At 33.0% G+C, this 24,109-nt stretch overlaps 2 protein-coding genes across 2 annotated transcripts in view; both read left to right on the top strand.

Annotated features, from left to right (window-relative positions):
• Positions 1 to 24,109, top strand: part of LOC114328363 (histone-lysine N-methyltransferase 2D-like) — a 797,359-nt gene that overhangs the window by 404,328 nt on the left and 368,922 nt on the right. The window lies entirely within an intron of this gene.
• On the top strand, positions 1,091 to 22,549 carry LOC114328315 (uncharacterized). The gene is made up of 3 exons (XM_028277145.2): positions 1,091 to 1,453; positions 12,573 to 12,658; positions 17,846 to 22,549. The coding sequence occupies exons 1-3, from the start codon at positions 1,216 to 1,218 to the stop codon at positions 18,203 to 18,205; spliced, it is 684 nt and encodes a 227-aa protein (XP_028132946.2). The 5' UTR covers positions 1,091 to 1,215; the 3' UTR covers positions 18,206 to 22,549.

Here is a 24,109-nt window from a genome sequence, read left to right as displayed (position 1 = left end):
TTCAGCGCAATTTATAACATGTTACAACAAGCCCCAACGTTTTGTTACAACATACCCCGTAGCACACTTTTGTATATTTATTAAAATAACTGTAAAAATATCTTGCTAATCGTAAAATCGTTAAGCAACATCAAAGTATAACTAAATTTAGAAAAGAAATGAACACCGAAAGATTCATTTCCGTTTAAAACAATAGCGATAACCAAAACTTAATGAGAGTCAAATTTTAAATTACCTCATCCAAATGAAGCACGTGCACAAAACTACTATTTGCAACTATCGGAGGATGGCTGGCTAGATGGTGTCATTTGCAGGGCGATAAGAGAATAAGATTGAGTCAGCTAAATTAGTTAAAAACGGTCAAATAACCTATGAAAAAGCAATGTTACTACTTACCCCTGTTACAACAAGCCCCTTGTTCCCCTAACTTTTTCCTAAATGTGGCTGGTCACTTTGTCACATTATTACCATTCAAGATTAATGTAGTGACTTATGACGTGGCTTGTTATATTATTGCATTTGGTTGTAGGATAATGAACAAAGTCCGTCAATAAAAACCAAACACACCCGTCAAAAAATGCAACAAGTTGATGGAGACAAAGAAATAAACACTGTTTAACACCTATAGACTTGAAACCACCCCGAACTCAATCAATAATTGAAAATTCTGAATCTGCATACATATATCTAAAATTTGGGTATTTATTATTAATGGAATAATGTAACAAGCCACATTTTTTTTTAAATAAAGTCTGTTTTTTCTCGAGGTTCAAGTAATTTGATTAATATTGTTGTCTAAACTAAATATCTAAACTAAAATAATAAAAGTTGTTACTGGATTTTTTAATATTATTTTTAACATTCAAAGTCAAATATCTCACTTTTACCTTTTTGAGGCTTGTCATTGTTTCACATTAAGCCCTTCAATTGTTATTAATAGATATTTTTCAGATATTTTTAACATAACAGATGAAGCGCGCTCCTAGGCGCGTCGTTAGTCCAAACCTGTATAGTACGTGTTTTCAAGTTGCGCACAAACGGAGCACAGATGGCGCGCACATGACGCTCCACGATTCAACAACCAACCGTCTATCGGTTATTCAGCGAACGCCGAACGCACACAATACCATACATATTGAGACGTGAACGTGTTTGTTGTGTTGGTTTTGGCGCGCCCGAGTTGCATTGCAATAGTTTGTTGTTAAATAAATAGTAATGGATTCTTGGTCAGAAGATCAAGTTCTGGAACTTATTGAAGCTTACCGGAGATGGTCCGTATTGTGGGATTTTCAAGATCCGCTCCATTATGACAAATCTATTATATACAGGGCCTGGAAGGAAGTAGGACGTGAACAAAATCCCGAAGTGAGGGGTGTGGAAGACTGTAAAAGAAAAATAAAGTCGTTGTTGTCTTCTTACCGGCGAGAAAAATACAAAATGAGAAAGAGTAAAGGTAAGTTATAATATTGAATACTTAATTATAAGTAGTAGTAGTTAGTATAGTTGTAGTACTTATAAGAAGTAGAAGTGTATAAGTGTATTCAAGACGTCAAGATAATAAGAAATTTTGCCTGGCTCTGCGACCCGGTCGACCGCAGCAGCGTTGCCACATTTTATTTAGGAAATCTACTGAATTGTTAAATAGTAGTCTAGCCGCAACATAGGGAGTCCCGTGGACACTTTTAGTTCGCCGCGATTTGATGTTGGTGTCGTAGGTTTTTTAGGTCGCTGATTCCAATGGAAGTGGTCTTGAAGCCCAAATGTGGTGCGTTTAATTGTTATTGACAAATTATGGTAAAATTAGGTGTTTTTCAGGAATTATTAGAAGCCCTGTAAATAAATTGATAGTTTTAAGGTCTTCTCTAGTGTATTTTTGGTCGCTGAATCGAATACGACTAGTCGCGATTACTCAAAATATGTTCTTATTTTGTTAATAACAAAATAATAGTTTATTCGCCGAAATGCGCTATCTACAGCAAGTTTGTAGTCTTTTTAATAGTATTTTTATACGCTAAACCGATTGCTGCAGGTCGTGATAGCTTAAACCACGTTCCGACTTTGTTATTAATAAATTATTGCAAAAATAACGGTCTATAGTACGTTCACTCACGGTTTTTGCTCTAAATTTAAAAAAACCACTTGGATTGACATGGCATACGCGTAGCTAACATGTCAAACAAAACAAGTGATATTGTGCCGATGTCTGCTTTTACCCTGGGGGTGAGTTTCACCCCTTTTCGGGGGTTAAAAAAGAAACCTTTAAAATAAGTCCGGAAGTGGATAAACTGATTAATTCTAAGCAACTTTTGTTCTATGCAGTTTTTTCACTAAGTCAATACTTTTCGAGTAATTTGGTTTTTTTGTTGAAAAATGAACATATTCATTCACAAATAACTCGAAAAGTATTGACGTAATGAAAAAACTGTATAGAATAAACGCTGCTTAGAATTAATCAGTTTATCCAATTCCGGACTTATTTTAAAGGTTTCTTTTTTCACCCCAGAAACGGGGTGAAACTCACCCCCAGGGTAAAAGCACACATCGGCACAATATCATTTGTTTTGTTTGACATGTTAGCTACGTGCTTGCCAAATTTCATGTCATTCCAAGTGGTTTTTTAAAATTTAGAGCAAAAGCCGTGAGTAAACGTGCTATAAACCGTTATTTTTGCAATAATTTATTAATAACAAAGTCGGAACGTTGTTTAAGCTATCACTAGTGACCATCGATTTAGACCTAAATCGATTAGATCGACTTAGATCGATTTAAAAATACTATGAAAAAGACTACAAACTTGCTGCAGATAACGCATTTCGAGCTTTTCGGAGAATACACAATTATTTTGTTATTAACAAAATAAAAACACATTTTGAGTAATCGCGACTAGTCGCATTCGATTCAGCGACCAAAAATAAACCAGAGAAGACTTTAACACTATCAAATTATTTATAGGGCTTCTAAAAATTCCTGAAGAACACCTAATTTTACCATAATTTGTTATTAACAATTAAACGCATCACATGTGTGCTTTCAGACCACTTCCATTGGATTCAGCGACCCAAAAAACCTATAACACCATCATCGAATCGCGGCGAACTAAAAGTGTCCACGGGACCCCCTATGTTGCGACTAGACTATAGCTAAAATCTACTAAATCAAATACTTGAGATTTTGGGATATATTTGGGATTTTTTATAATAAAAACAATAGCTAACTAAAGAGGATAGGCGCAAAATGTCGCCTGTCAAAATGTTCAATGTGTTTTAAATGTATGTATCCATTTCTTTCGAATCCTGAGAATAATAAGTGTTTTTAAAAAATTTAAACGCAGAATGAAAGATTACGTTTAATGTTTATTTTAATAAGTTACAGGAGTGAAAACAAAAGAGAAAATTTACTGTGACTTTTAATTCCAAAGCATTATCATCATCATGGCTCGACAATCCGTTGTGGATCTTGGCCGGCTCGAAAAGAAATCGCCACTCCTGTGGATTCCTGGCAACTTCCCTCCATCTTCTAACCCCTAGAATCTTTACGTCTTCTTCCACATCATCAACTTCTTCGTGGTCATCCTCTACTTCTTGTGCCCTCTGGTTTTGAAAAAGTTAATCTTTAAGTGTACTCGTGATCTGGCATTCTAGCAATGTGTCCAGCCCATCTAAGTCTCTGAACTTTAACGAATTTCACATTATCTGGATCGGTGTATAACTGATACAGTTCAAAGTTGTATCTTAGACGCCATACGCCATTTTCATTTACGGCCCAAAAATCTTTCTAAGAATTTTCTCTCAAAAATACCAAGAAGTCTTTCATCATTTTGAGATAAGGTCCACGTTTCAGCCCCATATATCAAAACCGGTCTTATTAAGGTCTTGTATACATAGTGGGGCATACTAAGGGGGACACATTTTTACGGTACATACATCTGTCATTTGTCAACCCCCTCCCTTCCATTTCCCCCACCCCTTATTTTTAAATAGGGATTAGAGGTGGTGTGCTAGCTCATTTGAAAGGTTTCAATTATCTATTCAGTAAAATAAACATTAGCATAATTATTTATACAGGGTGTCCAAGAAAAAATTTTTTAAATAAAATAATTGACACAAATAGAAGAATGTATGTAATTTATTTAATTCAAAATACATTCAACTGCTGTCACAAAACAGAAAAAAATGTTTTTTGATAAATAAACATTGCTTTTCGCTTAATTTCAATGTTCAAGCTGCCACCCATCTGCCTCTTGGTAGGTTGAATATTGAATTTAAGCAACAAACAATGTTTATTTATGAAATAAACATTTTTTTCTGTTTTCTGTCAGCAGTAGAATGTATTTTGAATTAAATAAATTACATACATTCTTCTTTTTGTGTCAATTAATTTAATTTAAAATTTTTGTTCTTGGACACCCCGTATAAATAATTATGTTAATGTTTATATTACTAAATAGAGAATTGAATAACCTTTCAAATGAGCTAGCATACGACCCCTATTCTCTATTTAAAAATAAGGGGAAGGGAAGTATAAGGGAGGGGGTTGACAAATGACAGATGTATGTACGGTAAAAACGTGTCTAATAAAAATCTAATAAGTACTGCGAAATATCGAGGTGGACTGATTTCTTTGGCCCACTCTATATATTGAGCTTTATACTACACGTTTTATATTTTAATTTTTAAATGTTTTTTTATTTAATTTTATTTATTTAATTTATGTTTTTTAATTCCAAATATCTCATTCAAAAGAAACGTTTTGATTTTTTAAGGAATTGTCGGCCCTCGATAATAATGCAGTCTTTCATTCTGCGTTTAAATTTTTCAAAAATACTTATTAGTTTCCTTTTAATACATTTAAAACACATTGAACATATTGACAGGCGACATTTTGCCCCCATGACCTTAACTAGAAATTAATGTAATGTGAATGTTTGTAAAAAAACCAAACTTTTTTTACACTTGTAACAGGGAAACAAAATGACCTACTTATGATTAATTTTTATCAGTTTCATATTTAATTTAATATTTGTATACCAAATTTTATCATCCATTGATTTTAACATATGCATGTCTGGGATACAATTTCCAACAATTCTTTCGCATTTTACATTAGAAACAGGTAAACACAACATTTGTTTTGCAAAGTTACATAATAATATGTTTGGATATTTTAGTTTTCCGACATTAGCTTCTAATAGGCTCACCGATTGCCTGAACTCTTCATATCACCCGAAATACTACTTGCACTGCTGCTTGAAACAAGCAAGTTTGTTATACCAGGATCCAGTGTCATTTCTCTGTATTCATTATCTACGTCCTGTGTCATTTCTCTGTATTCATTATCTATTTTCCGTAATGACATTAGGAAATTGTAACAAAATGCCTGAAAATTAATTTAAAAAAGGGGTAAATACTATTAAAAAGCAAATTTTATTTCAGTCAAATCTACTAAATGTGGCAACGCTGGACCGCAGTATTGTAATCACGAACAACAAACTCCCCAGGAGCGGATTCGCTCAAATTAACAAAAAAGTTTTTAATAGGGTTAGAATAATAAATAAAAAAATAGTTAATTAAAAAAAATTAAATAATTCTTCTTTTTGGGCCTATTCGTTTCAAATATTGGCTATCATTCTGGCTATAATTATTTTCAACGAAAACTTTTCGTTTATAAATTCGCAAAAGTTTGTGTGTTATTGCGTTGCCGCTCCTGCACTACTTAGAGCAGATGTATCGATGGATTCTTATGTAGTTTTGTCTTCTGAATCCAAATCTGAAAACGTCATTTCGATATCTCTAACCGTCTTCGAGATAATCGAATAGCAAGCTGAAAATTTGTTAATAGCTTAACGGTGTCTAGTCGGACAAACTTTGATGTATGGGAACACTGGAACAGGGGCAGTTTTAATTGTGGAACAGGTTAAAAATTTGGAACGTCAGGCTACGAAAACGTTTTATGAATTTTGTCGAACAGAACTTCCAATTGATTTGTTACCCTTTCATTAAACTCTCATGCAAACATTAGACTGGTATTTATCACCAACTGGGTATTTTAATAAGTCCAACACGCAGAACATGTCAAATGACAGGAATTATGTTGGTAATAAATAGCGGTCTGATTTTTAGATGAGAGTTTAATGAAAGGGTAACAAATCAATTGGAAGTTCTGTCCGACAAAATACATGCGACGTTTTCGTAGTCTGACGTTCCAAATTTTAACCTGTTCCACAATTAAAACTTCCCCTGTAGTCCTGTCGCCATGGGGGGTACAACGGCCTCCTTAATTCAGATGGACTTACCCAAGTTTTTTTTTATGTATTTTGACCCGTAGAACACGAATTTTTTGGGTAACAGTTGATCCGGATGTCGATAAGATTGTTATAAAAAAAGAATTTGAGGAATCACATAACAGTGATTTTTCACAAAACAAAACATTTTTTGTATTTTTGGGGTCATTCTAAGCAAAAAATGTTTTTACAAGTTTTTTCGTAGGATGCATAGTTTTCGACATAAACGCGGTTAAACTTTCAAAAATTGAAAATTTGCAATTTTTGAACCCGAATAACTTTTAATTGAAAAATAAAATAGCAATTCTGCCTACCGCATTTGAAAGTTCAAGTCAAATTCTATCGGGTTTGATTATTTTCATTGCTAAAAATTAATTTTTTTATTGTTAAACAAAGCTATAAACACATAGTGCTTCAATGATGTTTTCAATGCATTTCTAATTTAAAATCGAAGGAGTAGGCGCGCATACAGACAATTTCTACGTAGACAGATTATACGTACATTAAAACGCATGCATTGGACACGGCAGACACTATGTGTTTATAGCTTTGTTTAACAATAAAAAAATTAATTTTTAGCAATGCAAATAATCAAAACTAATAGAATTTGACTTGAACTTTCAAATGCAGTAAGCAGAATTGCTCTTTTATTTTTTAATTAAAAGTTATTCGGGATCAAAAATTGCAATTTTTCGATTTTTTGAAAGTTCACCTGCGTTTATCTCGAAAAGTATGCATTCTACAAAAAAACTTGTAAGAACATTTTTTGCTTAGAATAACCCAACAAATATAAAAAAAAATGTTGTTTTGTTTTGCGAGAAATCGCTGTTATGTAATTTCTCAAGTTCTTTGTTTATAACAATCTCATCGACATCCGGATCAACTGTTACCCAAAAAATTCGTGTTCTACGAGTCAAAATACCTAAAAAAACTTGGGTAAGTCCATCTGAATTAAGGAGGCCGTTGTACCCTCCCTGGCGACAGGACTACTGTTCCAGTGTTCCCATACCTCAAAGTTTGTCCGACTAGACACCGTTAAGCTATTAACAAATTTTCAGCTTGCTATTAATCAACTTTTTTTTGGTACGCGGGATCCAGGCCTTTATTAACAGTGAAAGATTAAAAGAGTGGCAGCAAAAATCAGAATTAAGAAAGATGATATTAAAAGAAGAAAAAATAAAATTTGAAGTTTAGATTAAATTAACGGATTCGTAATAAGAACAGGTGTAAATTTCTTATATCTTGACATGCTCTTGACATGCTTTTCCACGTGTTAAAGAGATATAATATTGGGTAAAACATGAGGAAATTATAAATATTTTGAAAGTAAAGATGATTCAGATTTGATTACAGGACGGGGCCTCTACTTGTGCTTATACGTATTTCGGCTTTACTCCTCGGAGCACCTGTGTAGATGCACTGAACTGGAATCAAATCTTTTCATCTCTCTTCGGTGATGCTCCAAGCACCATGTACAGGGTGATTGATTAGTAGGGTAAAGCTCAATAGCTCCGCTATAGTAATAGATAGCAATAAAAGTTAATAACAAAAATTTTAGCCACCTTTGAGCTTCACATTACAAAATTAGTTAAAATGTTACAGGGTGTTCGATAACACAGTGGCAGACCTAACTTATGTTTTTTTAAATGGAACACCCTATATTTTATTTTATATTCGAAATCCTGTTAACTTCTCCATCACAAAAATATAAAGGTTTGTAATGTTATACAGGGTATTTACAAAGTTATAACCATTTTGTATGAAAATCGTAACAAGTTCAACTCCCTGTATAAATAAAAATAAGCACAACAGCAATGGTTTATTAATGCCATATTTTTTTATTTATTGTCGAAATTTTTAAGAATTATTGATATTGCTAATTTTCTTTATATCAAATACAGGGTGAGTCAAAACGCAAGTACTATATTTTCTCAGTAATGTTAAATGGAACACCCTGTATTTTATATCATTATTGAAAAGTAACATTAACGTACTTTAATTTTTATACAACATTCCCTATGCCCAAATTTATTAGTTTTCGAGATATTTTCATTTTTCAGAGCAAATTATTTTAGATGTTTTAATTTATCTAAATTTTAAGTAAGCCATGACTGAATTGACAATAATTGAAGATTACCGATTATCAATCCGGTAATCAATGTAACACTGTAGCAAATAAAGAAATAAAAATAATTTATTAGTAATACATTTTACAAACAAAACACAACCACTACATGCAACATTTTTGAAACAATTAAAAACTATCTTTTTATGTAAATGCAACAAATAAACAAAGAAAATTAGTAATAAATTTTACAAAAAAAACACACAAACACAAAATACAATATTTTGTGAAGACAATTAAACACTACTTTTGTATGTAAATGTAACAATGTAACAAATAAAGAACGAAACATAATTGATCAGTAATACATTTTGCAAAAAAACATGTTTGAAAAAATTAGAAGCTACTTTTAATAAAATATTTTTAATATTTAATTACATAAGGTGTTCAAAATTATCTCCTAACACATTTATGTACGCCTAAAAACGATCATTGAATGAGCTACTTACTCTACGGAGCATTTGTAAATTAACACATCGAAATACACTTTGTATTCTATTTTGCATCTCATCCCTTGTTGTTGGAGGTATTTTATAAACTTCATTATTAACGTAACCCCAAAAAAATCAGTCCAGTTTATTAAATTCTGGTGATTTGGGTGGCCACGCTAATGGGTGGTCCATTGAAAAATGAAAATATCTCGAAGACTAATAAATTTAGACATAGGGAATATTATCTAAAAATTAAAGTACGGTAATGGTACTTTCCAATAGTGATATAAAATACAGGGTGTTCCATTTAAAATTACTGAGAAAATAATGTACTTGCGTTTTGACTCACCCTGTATTTGATATAAAGAAAATTAGCAATATTGACCATTCTTGAAAATTTTGACAATACGTTAAAAAATATGGCATTAATAAACCATTGTTGTTTTGCTTATTTTTATTTATACAGGGAGTTGAACTTGTTACGATTTTCATATAAAATTGGTTATAACTTTGTAAATACCCTAAAACATAACAAACCTTTATATTTTTGTGATGGAGAAGTTAACAGGATTTCGAATTTAAAATAAAATATAGGGTGTTCCATTTAAAAAAACAAAAAGTTTGGTCTGCCACTGGGTTATCGAACACCCTGTAACATTCTAACTAATTTTGTAATGTGAAGCTCAAAGGTGGCTGAAATTTTTGTTACTAACTTTTATTGCTATCTATTACTATAGCTGAGCTATTGAGCTTTACCCTACTAATCAATCACCCTGTATGAATCGTAAGGCAAATAAGTCAGGTCAGGAACTAAAATTCAAGTTGTTATGGGAATAAATGGTAATGAACGGGAAATTCGGCGATACCGTGTAATTTTCAGGGGCAACTCCGAATTGCATGAAAATTTGGATTTAGGTTCTACTTATCCTCCACTTCAAAGTTGAAATTGTACCGTTGGTTGCTTTTATTTGGGGGGTGACAGTCACCCCTTCTCGGGGGTGAAAAAACATACGTTCAAGATAAGACCGGAAATGGATAAATTGACTGATTTTAAGCAACTTTTGTTCTATAGAGTTTTTTACGTAAGTCAATACCTTTCGAGTTATTTGCCATTGAAAATGTTGATTTTTCGACAAAAAAAACTACGTTTTCAGACGGTTTTTCGCAAATAACTCAAAAAGTAATTATTTTACCGAAAAAAATATCCTTAGCAAAAGTGTAGCTTATAAAAAACCCAAAAAAACGGTGTATTATTTTTCTCATGATCATCTTTCAGTGCGTCACAGTTTTTCGATTTCTTTCTAACGCATTAAATTGTATGTGACAGAAAAAAGGCACGTCGGTGATTACTTTGGTAATTATTCTAATTCGGTGGTTATTCTAGTTGTCGGTAGATGGCGTCATAATAAAAAAAATTATTTTTTTAAATTAGATAATAATATTACAAATATAATCTGTATAATTTATAAGACTATACAAATCAAAGAAAATACCATTTTATAAATGCAAGAAACACATTTGATTTGTTTTATTCCAAACTGAAAATAAAATGTGACAACTGTCAGATTTAACTAAAATGTCATGTTAGAATAAATGTCATAAATGTGTATTATCACGGACTTACCCTTCTTCCTATCATTTGTTACGCACTGAAAAATGTTCATGAAAAGGACAATATCAGTAAAGTCTATCAATCAAATAAAAACAGAGTTGTAGCTCATGAAAAATACGTTCTTATTCGTCTAATTCCAAATCGAATATTTCAAGGTGAAATCACCGAAAAATTAAGCACTTTTCGGGAACAACCCATTTAAACTTTTTTAAAGTGTTTATAAAAAGCTTTATTTTAATTGTTTATTAAAGTTTCTAGCATTAAAAATAAGCGAGTTACGCTCAAAATAAAGTTGGCCCTCTTTTTTTTTGTAAAAAATCATGAAAATCTCGCCGTGTTTAGCTCCCCCAATGAAATTAATCGCTACCGCTTTACAAACAATTTACTTACCTATCTATTTTTTATATGATCTGTCAGTCTCACCGGTTTAAAGTGTTTATTTTTGAAAGGGTTATAATTGAGAAAGCTTGAATGGATCACTAATCACGAGTGTATGCAAATTTTGAACAGCCATATCTTAACCAATTTTTGTCTTATGGAGAAACAAAATAAAACTAGCATATTTATACTAGCAAAACCTACATTTTTTTACTCTTTAAGATTTTTCTTATCACTAATATTTTTAAGTTACATATTTTGAAAAAATGAAATTTTTCAAAAATTTTTAGAAATTTTTTTTTCTATAAAACCAAATATTTTTTAAAAATAAACACTTCAAATAAATCAAACTTACAGATCATATAAACTATAAACAATACATATACAGTTAAAATAGATGGTTAAGCCAAACGATTAATTGCATTTAGGGTGCTAAATAGAGGGAGGTTTTCACGATTTTTTTTTTAGCAAAAAAAGGGGCCAACTTTTTTTTTTCAGTGTAACTCGTTTATTTTTGATGCTGTAGTTTTGTAAAAAACAAATAATAAGCTTTTTTCCAATAGTTTAAAAATGTTAATAAGGTTTTCCCGAAAAACGCTTCGTTCTTCGGTGATTTCACGTTGAATTATTCGATTTGGAATTATACGAATAAAAACGTATTTTTCATGAGCTACAACTTTGCTTCTACTCACTTTGTAGACTTTACTGGTACACCGTTTTTTTCGTTTTTTTTATAGGCTACACTTTTGCTAAAAATATTTTTTTCGATAAAATATTTACTTTTTGAGTTATTTGGGAAAAACGGTCTGAAAACGTAGTTTTTTTGTGGAAAAATCAACATTTTAAATCGCGAATAACTCGAAAAGTATTGACTTACGTAAAAAACTTTATAGAACAAAAGGTGCTTAAAATAAGTAAATTTAACAATTTCCGGCCTTATTTTAAACACGCGGTTTGCACCCCCCCGAGAAGGGGTAAATGTCACCCCCCAAGTAAAAGCAACTAACGGCACAAATTCAACTTTGAAGTGGAGGGTAAGTTGAACCTAAATCCAAATTTTCATGCAATTCGGAGTTGCCCCTGGAAATTACACTCCAAAACGGTCATTTATTGGGTTATAAGGATTTCCACAGATTACACTGTATCCCTTCACTCAACCGTTCTCTCCAGCTCTTTCTATCGTACCAGTTCCGTTCCTGTAGATTTCTTCTCTCCATTGCTTCGTTCACTTTATCTCTGAAGGATCTTCGGGGTCTGCCTCTCTTCCTTTTTCCTATCGGGCTCCACTCTGTTATTGAATTTATCCGACGATTTTGGTCTTCTCTTCTGACATATCCGTACCAGGTTAAACTCTTCTGTTCGATGTAGTCTATTATGTCTCTGAGTGCACTCTAATTCTTCTCTTAATCTCTATGTTATTCATTCTATATCTCCTTGTTACTCTGCAGCTTCTCCTTAGGAATTCCATCTCTGTTGCTCTTATTTTTTTTTTTCTTATTTATTGTCCAATTTTCACGCCCATAAGTGAAGATACTTCTTGTCATGGTATTATATATTTTTTAATATATTCTTCTATGATGCTTTTTAAGATGTAAACTAGATAGACCTAGTGCATTATGTATCTTTTTCAAAATAGTAAAATACTGTACTGTACTGTCCTTGTATGTATCACTGTAAATTTGACAAGTAATAACATTAATTTTTTCTTACAATATTTTCCATACAGTGTATATTTTATTATTCCAGGTTCCAAGTACGTCAGTAAGTGGTACGCATACGAACCTCTCACGTTTCTAGATGACAGGGTAATGCCAAAGAAACCGCCCAAGGAGGTAAGAAAAAATATATAGATAGAGATATTTAAGCATGTTTGTGTTCATCATCATCACGTAGCGCTACAACCCTGGATGGATCTTGGCTGACTGTACAACTTTTTTCCAATTTATTCGCTCTTCCATCAACCCAGGTTCAAATGGAATGTTCATTTTTCAGAGATCTGCTTGGATGGTATCTCTCCATCGCATTCTGGGACGTCCGAGTAGTCTTTTGCCTGTTGAAATCTCCTTCCATACCAGTCTTACAAGTCTCTCGTTATGAAGTCTGTGCACGTGGCCTGCCCATCTTAGTCGCTGTGATTTAATTTCTTGGACTTTATCGGCGTCATTGTAGAGTGCTTTTAATTCGATATTGGTTCTGATCCTATACTGGTTTGTGTTAATGTAGTGGTGAGGTCCGAAAATTTTTCGTTCAAAACGTCTGAGCTTTCTTTGTTTTTTTTTTTTTGGTCATGGTCCACGCTTCGAATCCATATGTTAATACAGGTCTGACGATGGATTTACAGATTTTGATCTTTGAACTTCTTATCCAGTGCGAACAGCGATTTGCCGATTGCATTCTGTCTTTTATTTCTTCAGTAACATCGTTGTCAGCTGTGATTACTGCACCCGGATACTTAAAACGTTATACTTTTTCGAAATTGAACGTGTTGGACATCACATTTTGTGCTATCCTGTCTCTTCGTGTCGTTCTAATTATATACATGTATTTCGTCTTCTCTTCATTAATCTTCAGCCCTACTTCATTGCTCTTTCCACCTTGTTGAAAATGTCTTTTATGGATAGAATGGAGTCTCCTACGAGATAATGTCATTTGCATATGCTAGTAATAACTTGGGATCTTGAATCGATAGCAAATATGTTTTCATTTCGGCCGACCTCATGGCTTTCTCTAATACACAGTGGCGTGCTGGAACTTTTCAAGCGGCCGGGTAATTTTATAGAAAAGCGGCCTCTTATCCTCATTTTACCTTCGATTATCAGGATGTTTTATTCGTTATTTATAAAATAAAAAAAAAACAAAAATATAAATTGTTTTTAAATCAAACATAAAACTTTGAATTCAATGATTTTTTTAAATTTGCTATATAGTTTTATTTAAGAATAAGCAATCTTAGAAATAATAAATTACATGTATGGCAATTGAGGCAGAAACTATAATTTCCTGAATAAATTAATATAATATGAATTTGATAGAATTAAGATAAAATAAAATTGAGAATTTTTCAATTATGTATTAAGTTCAATTTTAGTACATCAATTATACAAGAGAGTACGAATACAATTACAGAGCAAATACTTTAATTTAACAACATTTAAAATGTTAATATAAGGCAATATTCTAAACATTATTTTGCAATTATTTCATAAAATAATTACTTAACTCTCGATCAACAATTTCCGCATTAAAGTAGATATTTGAGCAAATTTGTCGATTATTTCATCATTTTTAAGTTCTTGCAAAGCTTCTTTTTCTATATACATTAGCATAATAATGTTTCAAGTGATCTTGTGTTATAGTACTTCTTAACCGATTTTTTATGTATTTCAACGTTAAAAAACTTCTTTCTCTAGATACTTGTGTCACTGAAAGCGTTAATAAATGCTTATATACTATTTAAATTTGCATAAGCACACTGATATAAGTTGTACTTATGCAAAACAATGTAACAGCAAGCTATACAATCTTTACACTTTTTAGTACTACACGGAGATGAAGTTTTCACGATATCAACATTGTCATTTGTTACTTCATGTTCATTATCACGTAGATTAATAATATCATCCTTCATATTTTCTGTAGACTTAACATATTTATCATTAACTATTATTATTATTATAGATCTTCTATAATTTCAATAATTTGAAAAATCCTATTTTTTAATGCAATCCATTTATCCGCAAAATCCACGAGTTAAATGCCGTTAAATGTATACCATTTTTTATTGTATCAAAATTTCTAGTATGTAGAGTGCTTATATCATAAAAGGATTTGTCTTGATCAAATCGTTTTTCAATACTTCCAATAATTCGGTCAAAAATGTGCAAGACGTTTTTCCATTTTTTATTCTGCAGAGTGCATACATGTTTGAAGGAAATTGGAAAACCATAAATATGCTTGTATGTATGAAAATAAATATTATCTGTAGCACTCTATTTATGTATATAGAGCCTTATTCATTTACTTAACTGTATTTTACAATTAAAAAAATTGAATTTTTTTGAAATGTTTTATTAATATTATTAACAAAATCAACATTCGATTAGAAATTAAAAAAATATTTTGTTATATCTAAAATTTTTTTTGAAAAAATCTTATTTGACCGGCCTCAAGAGGCCGCGGCCTCTCGGTGATTGCACCGATTCATTTATATGGCCAGCACGCCACTGCTAATACAAGGTTAAAAAGCAGTGGAGATAACGCATCACCCTGTTTGAGTCCACTGTTGTTTTCAAAGCTGCCTGACAGTTAATTATTTACACGTACTTTAGATATTTCGTCCTCCATACAGACTTTGGTCGTCCGAATAAGCTTGTTTGGTATTGAGAACTCCGCCATGGCATTCCATACGTGTCTTCTTTCTGCGATATCATATGCCTTTTGAAAGTCTATTTTTGTGTGTCTTACAGAAGCATTTTGTAAACATTTGGGTTTTGCTCACCCACTAAGAATAGGTCCCCGCTTTCGTGTTATCGCATAATGATTATACGAGTAGACATCAGGGGCGTAACAGAGGCCCCCGCAGCGTGAAGCTTGCGGGGGGGCCCAATCGCTTGGGGGCCCCATCTTGTCATCTGATATTATGTAAAAATCTGTTATTGTTATATTAGTTTACGTTGTGTGTTTAAAATTAAAAACGTAAATTTCTAAATCGACGTATTTGCCAAGTGAATCATCTCATAATATCTAGAAACTTAATCTCTTCCGGCCTACCGAAATTTTATGGTAACGACAATAAACTATAATGCTTTGTACGTGACTATTGAAAGATTTGAGAATTGCAATTTGTCAAATTTTAGAACAATATTTCTAAATCTAGAAATAAGTTTTCTCTTTAATCTTTACCTACGTTTAGTATTTCAATACAATTATCCAGAGGCGTAACTGAGGCCCCCGCAGCATGAAGCTTACGGGGTCTCCAATATGTCAAGGGCCCCATCTTGTTGTCTAATATAAGTATGCAAAAATCTGTTGTTATATCATTTGCATACATACGTTTTTTAAGCAGTGCAGTATTGAAAATGAAGTTTTCCATCGGAATTAATAAAATTGTAGGTATATTCGCTGATAGTCGATAGTGCACGAAGAAAGTTGTTCATCTTATAGAATAATACTAATGTAATTATTTAGTAATTTTTGTTCTATTTTATTCTATACCAATAAAGATGGAAAATGTAAGTCGTCATAAACAGTGCAACACCAATAGCTCAGTAAATGACAGTTTTGGAGTGAAATTATCAGCGTCACGACAGACGTATTTGCTTGACAATTTGGATTTAGGTTCTAGTTACACTCCACTTCAAAGTTGGATTTATGCCGTTGGTTGCTTTTACTTCGGGGGGTGACACCCCTCCTTTGGGTGAAAAACATATGTTTAAAATAAGTCCGGAAATGTATAAATTGACTAATTATAAGCAAGTTTTGTTCTTCTATAGAGTATCTTTATCTATGCTAATACTTTTCAAGTCATTTGCGAGTGAAAATATTTTTTCAAAAAAAAAAAACGTTTCCAGATGGGTTTTTCGCAAATAACTCAAAAATAAGTATTTATCGAACTAAATATTAGATATCGAAAAAATATTTGTAGCAAAAATGTAGCTTATAAGATACAGAAAATTGTGTACTTTTTCATTAAGTCTATCGACAGAGTAAAAGCACAGTTGAAGCTCATGAAAAATTATTCTTATTTGTCCAATTCCAAATCTAATATTTCAACCTGAAATAACCAAAAAATGAAGCAATTTTCGGGAAAATTTCTTAAAACTTTTTTTAAATGTTTAAAAATGTGCTTTATTTTTATTTTTTATAAAAGTTTCTAGCATCAAAACTATTTACGCTCAAAATAAACTTGAGCCCTTTTTTGGTAAAAAAAAATAATGAAAATCTGCCCCTATTTCGCACCCCAAATAAAATTTATCATTAGCGCTTTACGATTTACTTTAAATATTTATTGTTTATATGATCTGTAAGTTTGATCGGTTCGAAGTTCTTCTTATTTTTGAAAAGTTGTTTTATTTTGGAAAAATGCCTTTTTTTCAAAATAACTTTAAAAGTATTAGTGATGCGAAAAATCTCAAAGAGTAAAGAAATATCGGTATGTCTTGCTTTTATAAATATTTTGGCTTTATTTTGTTTTTCTGTAAGACAAAAATTGGTTAAGACATGGCTGTTTAAAATTTGCATATACTCGTGATTAGTGACTCATTCAAGCCCTTCAACTAGAACCCTTTTAAAAATAAGCACTTTGAACCGGTGAAACTTACAGGTCGTATAAAAAAGTTAGGTAATTTGTAAGGCGATAATGATTAGTTTCATTTGGGGTGCTAAATAGGGGGAGATTTTCACAATTGTTTACCAAAAAATGGGATTAACTGTATTTGGAGCTTAATGGTTTAGTTTTGATGCTAGAAACTTTTGTAAAAAATAAAGCTTCTTTTAAGCACTTTAAAAATTTCTAATGAGTTTTCCTGAACAGTATTTCATTTTTTGGTTATTTCACGTTGAAATATTCGATTTGGAATTTGAAGAATAACAAAAACTTTTCATGAGCTTCAAGTTTTCTTTTACTGAGTCGATAGACTTTATTTTTGTTTCATTTTTTTTATAAGCTTGATACATTTTTGCTAACAATATTCTTTTCGATCGAATATTTACTCTTTGAACTATTTGCGAAAAATCGCCTAAAAACGTGGTTTTTTGTTGAACAATAAACATTTTTACTCATAAATAACTCGAAAAGTCTTGTATTGAACACTTCGGTGGTGACACTGACAATTACACGGTATCGCCATATTTTACGTTGATTTACTGGGCTGTAACACATATAGGTATTTGTTACACATGTCGCATTTGGTAATTTTTTAAAGGGGCCCTATTTCCAATTCTGCGGGGGGGCCCCGACGGAGTTTGTTACGCCACTGGTAGACATTATTTGTTAATTAATCGTTGCATCTTATTTGCAGGAACCAGAAGATATGATGGAAGATGTAGACGTAGATGACATCGGAGTAGAGGTCAAACTTTCGGAACTAAGCCCAGATGAGACATCAGCACCATCGCCTATTAACATACCTAGTAAGCGAGCCAAGACAGATGATTATCCTACTTCATCAATGCTGGACAGTGAACTTAATATTTTCGACACAGTAAAAGAAAAACCGAACGAGACTGACACATTTTTCACATATGTCGCTACAAAAGTGAATAATTATTCCAGGGAGACTCAGACTGCGGTGCAGCATGCAGTATTCGAAATACTTATGAAAGCTGATAAAGGAAAGTATGAATCATCTGGTTCAGATAATCAGGAATCTAACAGCTGATATAAAATTACAATAAAAACTAAAAACATTTATTCCCTAATGATATATATTTTAATTCATTATCTTAAGATATGTATTTTATTTCTTCTTTTTCGATGTTCCGCTGCTGCACCATCTCCTTTGAACAGCTTCCGTTGTGGATCCTTGATTCTTCTTGCCTTAGGTGTGTGGACATCTTCTGTAGGTACTTTTTGCGGCATCGCACCTACTTTCCTGTACCGATTTTGCAACAATATGGCTATTGTCTGATCTGATGGTCGATCAGACGGTGTTTTTCTCTAAACATCCTCCGTACACGACTTCCGTGTTTTTCCTTGTGGTTTCCTTATGGCCTGTTGGAATAAATATGAAGTCCTATTCTCGGCCACGTCCCACAGTATAGGCGGGTTGACATTACTAGTGAATAACGAACGTAGCTCACGCTTACGTATTTTGCCCGTGGTATTGTTAACTCGAGCAGTACATTTGTATTTATGCAATGAATAGATACAAATGTATATATATAATCGGTTCATAACGTTCTACGACGTCTTCCGATTCCCAATCGCCATTGCTCTCGATCGTAGCACATGTCTTCGTTCAAGCCTCTTTCTCCGATTTCCCTATGGATTCCTTCTATCCAGCTTTTCCTAGGTCTTCCTCTCTTCCGCCGTCCTTTTGGTGCCCATCGTAGCACTTGCTTGGGTAATCTGTCTTCTCCCATACGTTGTACGTGGCCAAACCATCTTAGTTGCTTTGTTTTTATATCGTCCATTATTGTATGCTTTACATCCATTATCTCCAATATTCTTGTATTTCTAATTTTTTGTATTCTTGATATACCAGCAGATCTTCTCCAGAAGTCCATTTCAGTTGTTCTGAGCATATTTTCGGATTTTTCTTTAAGTGGCCAAACTCCGCTGCTGTATGTTATAATGCTCTTAACAATGCTGTTATAGATGTTACGTTTATTTTCTTTGGAGATACTTTGGTCCCATAGGATTTTGTTCAATAATGCGATAGCTTTCCTTCCTTGTGTGCACCTTTCTTGGATATTCTTGTCCAACGTTCCATCTTGTGTAATTGTAAGACCCAAGTATTTATATTCCTGACAGTGATTAATAGTTATTTCATTTTCCAACGCTAGATCCTGCTGTATACCTCCAACGCACATATATTCCGTTTTCTTGGTATTCACTTCTAAACCCCAGTTCCGGTACTCTTCTATGATTTTTCGGGTCATATATTCAATATCGTGATAATCCTGGGCCATAAGAATCTGATCATCCGCAAAACATAGAGTGTATAGCATGTTATCATCATTTAGCGGTATACCCATATTCTTACATTTCCTTTTCCAGGATTTCAAAACTTGCTCTAAATATATTTTAAATAGTGTCGGCGATAGACAGCAGCCCTGTTTAAGACCCTTATTCACTTCAAATCCTGACGAGATTTCCTTGCCTAGCTTAACTTTTGCTATATTATGTTGGTATAGATTTTTTACAGCTTTAATGAGGTTCAGACTGATGTTAGTTTTTTCGAGGGCTTCCCAAAGTTTACTTTGTGGTACCGTATCGTATGCTTTTTTTAAGTCTATGTACACTAAATGCAGTTCTTGATTGTAGGCTATTTGTTTGTCTATTAACTGTGTTACACAATATAGGTGGTCAGTGGTGGATCTGCCAGCGCGGAAACCGGCTTGCTCTTCGGCCTCTTAGTCCTTGTATTCTTCTTCTATTTTATTTTTGATAATTTTTCCGTAAACTCTGCTGATGGTGCTTGTGACAGATATTCCCCGGTAATTATCGCATATATTTTTACTGCCTTTCTTGTGTATTGTAGAAATTACAGACAATTGCCATTCTTTTGGTATGACTTCGCCATTCATACATCTATTAAATAGATCTCTTAGGTATTCATACAGGGTGTTGCTACCGTATTTGAGCAGTTCTGGTGCTATGTCGCCAGGCCCTGACGCTTTTCTATTTTTTAGGGATTTGCATGCATTTCGTACTTCTTCCAGTCTTAACCGAATCGGTGAGCCACTGACAATTACATTGAAACTTTCGTGATCTTCGTTTTTAATAAAATCTTCTCTATTTTCTACTAGTAACTGCTTGAAATAGCCATCCCACTTTTCCAGAGTAATCGGTGTTATTATATCCCTTTTGGTATCTGTTCTCAACGTTTTAAGGAATTTCCAGCTCTCTGTGTTTCTTGTCCCCCCTATATAGGCGTTAAGTTGATTGCATTTGTTTGTCCACGTTTCGTTTTTCTTCTGTGGAATTTTTTCCCGCACTCTTGCTTGTGCTTCTTTGTATAAAACCTTATCGGAATCTTTCTGTGTACTCATATATTTCCGGTACTTTTCTCTCTTATCGTCTATTTCAGTGGCTATTTCTAAGTCCCACCAGTATGGTTTATTTCTTATGTTGTCTTTGTACTCCCCCAATGCCTCATATGCAGCTTCGTGTATACATTGTGTTATATGTGTATGAAGATGTTCCGTATTTATAAATGTATATTGTCCTTTCAGTTTCTCGTCCAGTCGCTTTTCGTATAACGTTCTTATGCTTGTTTGTTGTAAGCCTTCTAGGTTGTATTTCTTTTTTTGGTGCCAATTTGTTTCCTCCTTGTTCTCGTGGATTTAGATTTTTTTGAGATTTCATTCCGGGGAACAGTACTTCCGCTTTTAGAAGATGATGTTCACTGCCGCATGTTGCTCCTCTATAAACCCTTACATCTTTAATTTTCATTCGACTCCGTTGTTTTATCAAAAGATAATCAATTATACTTTTCTGGTTCATAGTAGGTTGGGTCCGAGTATATTTATGAATGCATCTATGCTGGAAGAAGCCGTTCATAATTCTTAAATTGTTCTGTTTACAGATGTTAATTATTCTTGTTCCATTATTGTTGAGTACTTCCTCGCCGTATCTGCCTACTACGTCATCCTGTTTTTTATTGCCTGTTCTGCCATTTAGGTCTCCTAATAATATAATTTCTCTGGCATTTCCTATTTTGACGATTTCATCGTTGAGCTGTTCATAGATACAAATGTACTGCTCGAATTTGAAAATAGATAATAAAATATCTAACAATACCACGGGCAAAATACGTAAGCGTGAGCCACGTTCGTTATTCACTATTTAGTAATGTCAACCCGCCTTAAAGTATACTTTAGCCTTTCTTGGATGGTTGCGTTGGAAACTCGGTCTTGCCTTGCTGCTCTATCAATGAGCCGGTAGCATGACGTGTCTGTCGTTTCAAGCCTCTTCCAGTTATTCTTCTTCTTCGTCAGTGGCGAGGACCTAAAAATTTAAGATTGTATTAGTATTTTTTACTATTGCAGGTGTTACCTTGATTTGCTTTGCATGCAGCGTGTAGTTCAGCTTTCTGTCTAGATGGAGTCATAAGTATTTGACGGATGCTTCTGAGTAATGACGTTACCTCTCATCATGAGCTCTTCTGCTGGTATAGATTATTGTACGGGTCTTGGCTGCGTTGATCTTCATTTTCCAAGTGCTCTTTTAATAGTTCCGAACAATTCTTCTGTCGTCATTTCCTGATGTGTAGATGGCTGTATCGTCTATATACAAAGCTATACTTGTTCTTGCATGTGTTGGTAAATCTGATACAAAAATGTTATATAAAATGGGCATCCCTTCCTGGACTTCTAGTATCCTAAACATCTTTCGGTCAGCTGAAACTTGAAAAGTTCTATTAGTTAGATATTTGTCGCAAATATTAACTAAATACTGAGGTAAACTAGCTCTGTCCATATTGAAAATAAGTGCTTTCTTCCAGACCGTGCCGTATGCTTTTTCTATGTTCAGGATGTCCATTCCTGTCTTCTGATTTCTGTTGAACCGGATTTTGGTGTCCCTGATAACTGTTGCTAGCTGTAGTTCGCAGTTGCTTCCTTTCCTCAATCCAAATTGGTCCTCTTGTATGATTCTTCTTCTGTCTGCATGTTTCATCAACCTCTTGTAGATTATCTTCTCCAATATTTTTCCTAACGGTTCCAATAGGTATATTGTCCTGCAGTTTTCTGGTCTTCTTCTACCCTTCTTCGGTTTTAGTAGAGGGATGGACTTGGAGTGCTTCCAGTTGTTCGGAAAATGGTAATTTCCAGGCAAAATCTAAAAATGTAGTACAGTTGTACTCATTTTCTTCGGTAGTTCCTTGAGTAGGATGTTGTGAATTCCTTCCTGTCTCCACCTACTTCCGACTGAGTCATTTATTTCAGAACACTATTCAGTTTAATCTAGTTTAATCTACACTAGTAATGTTTAAATGAGTTTTAATATTATTATGTATTGAAAAAAATAAAAGAGTTCAAAATAAAATGCTTAATTGCTGCTTATTAATATTACCTTGATATATCCTTGTAATTCATTAACAAGTGCTGCACAAACTTTTGGTACTATATAATATATGTTCCATAGACGGCTTAGAAATTCTGAAGATGTACCGAAGACTAGTATACGATTCTTCTGTGGCAAGAAATCGAATTGTCACTGCCAATCTGGAATAATAACAATGACTAATTTTTTAAAAAGAAAACTAGATCCCCAAATAATACACAGGTATACCTAGCTACTTTGCTTTTTTACTTTTGCTATGTTACTTGTATATAGCATAAAGTTAAAAATAATGAGGCACCAGGTAACGATGATAGACCCGCAGAGTGCTTAAACACGGAGGAAAATCCTTGTACAGTTCTATATATAAGCTAATTCAAGGCATTTGGAGAGAAGAATCAATGGAAAGAAGGGTTATTTATTGTACCAATCCACAAAAAAGGTAACAAAAAGCAATATATTATATATTAACTAGTGTGGAATATCACTCATATATACCACCTGCCAAGTCATTGCAAACATCCTACATACTAGATTTAATTTTTAAGGCTGGCATTTGGCCGTGTAAGACCTAATTATGAAGATAAACTCTCCTTGGCTCATCTAACAACATTTGAGCATCGACGTCTTCGAGGTGACCTAATCATGTCTTTTAAAATATAATTTTGGAAACCTTAACACAATATTTACGCTAAATCAAGACGAACGATTAAGAGACCACCGTTATAAATTAAAGAGGGAACAGACGACAACAAGACCCAGGATGAACTTTTTACCAAACAGAATATTTAATATCTGGAATAACTTAGATGAAGACACCATATCGGCAAGTAGTGTTAACATTTTTAAAAATCGACTTGATGGTTCTGTATTTTCTTTGCAGGACTGAATTATTTTAGGACGGCATTATATATTGTTTCAGAATTTTGTTTGAAATTGTAATCTTTATAATTTTTATTAGTTTTATAACGATATTTTTCTTTGTTTTGGATTGGACATTATAGGAGCTTTACAGGACTGAATTGTTTTAGGGCGGCATTGTTTATTGTTTTAGTATTCAGTATTTTTATTTGATGTTTGTTAATGTAACTTTATTCTTAATCTGTATTAGTTGTATAATGATATTTCTCTTTGTTTTTGGGCATAATAGGAGCTCGCTCCTCTGCCCTTATTTGATTTATAATAATAATAGAAAGAACCAAAATGTACACAAAAGAAATCGTTGGGGATTTAGACCAATAAGGATCTGTGAAAAAACGTCTATTTTTGGATGTGAAAGGTGGCATTCGGATTTTTGCAGATAAAGTTAGGTGACAACTTTAATAATTATAATTGACTTATGCTCCTTCTCAAATATGCCCGGAACATTAATAAAAAAATTAAAATATTTGAAAATTTCGAAAAACGTCGATTTTTTTCTGCTTTCTTTGCTTATAACTTTAAAACGATTCGTTTTGGAACAAAGTCGTAGAGAAATAAAATAAAGATAATTGAATTTTGTATGATATACGACTGGTCAAAAATGTCTTAACGTATTACCTTTTCTGCAATATAGCAA

Source organism: Diabrotica virgifera, chromosome 7 (assembly GCF_917563875.1).
Source record: "Diabrotica virgifera virgifera chromosome 7, PGI_DIABVI_V3a".
Classification (NCBI taxonomy): Eukaryota; Metazoa; Arthropoda; class Insecta; order Coleoptera; family Chrysomelidae; genus Diabrotica; species Diabrotica virgifera.
Note: the sequence above shows the minus strand (reverse complement) of the source record. Positions and strands in the feature narration are given on the sequence as shown.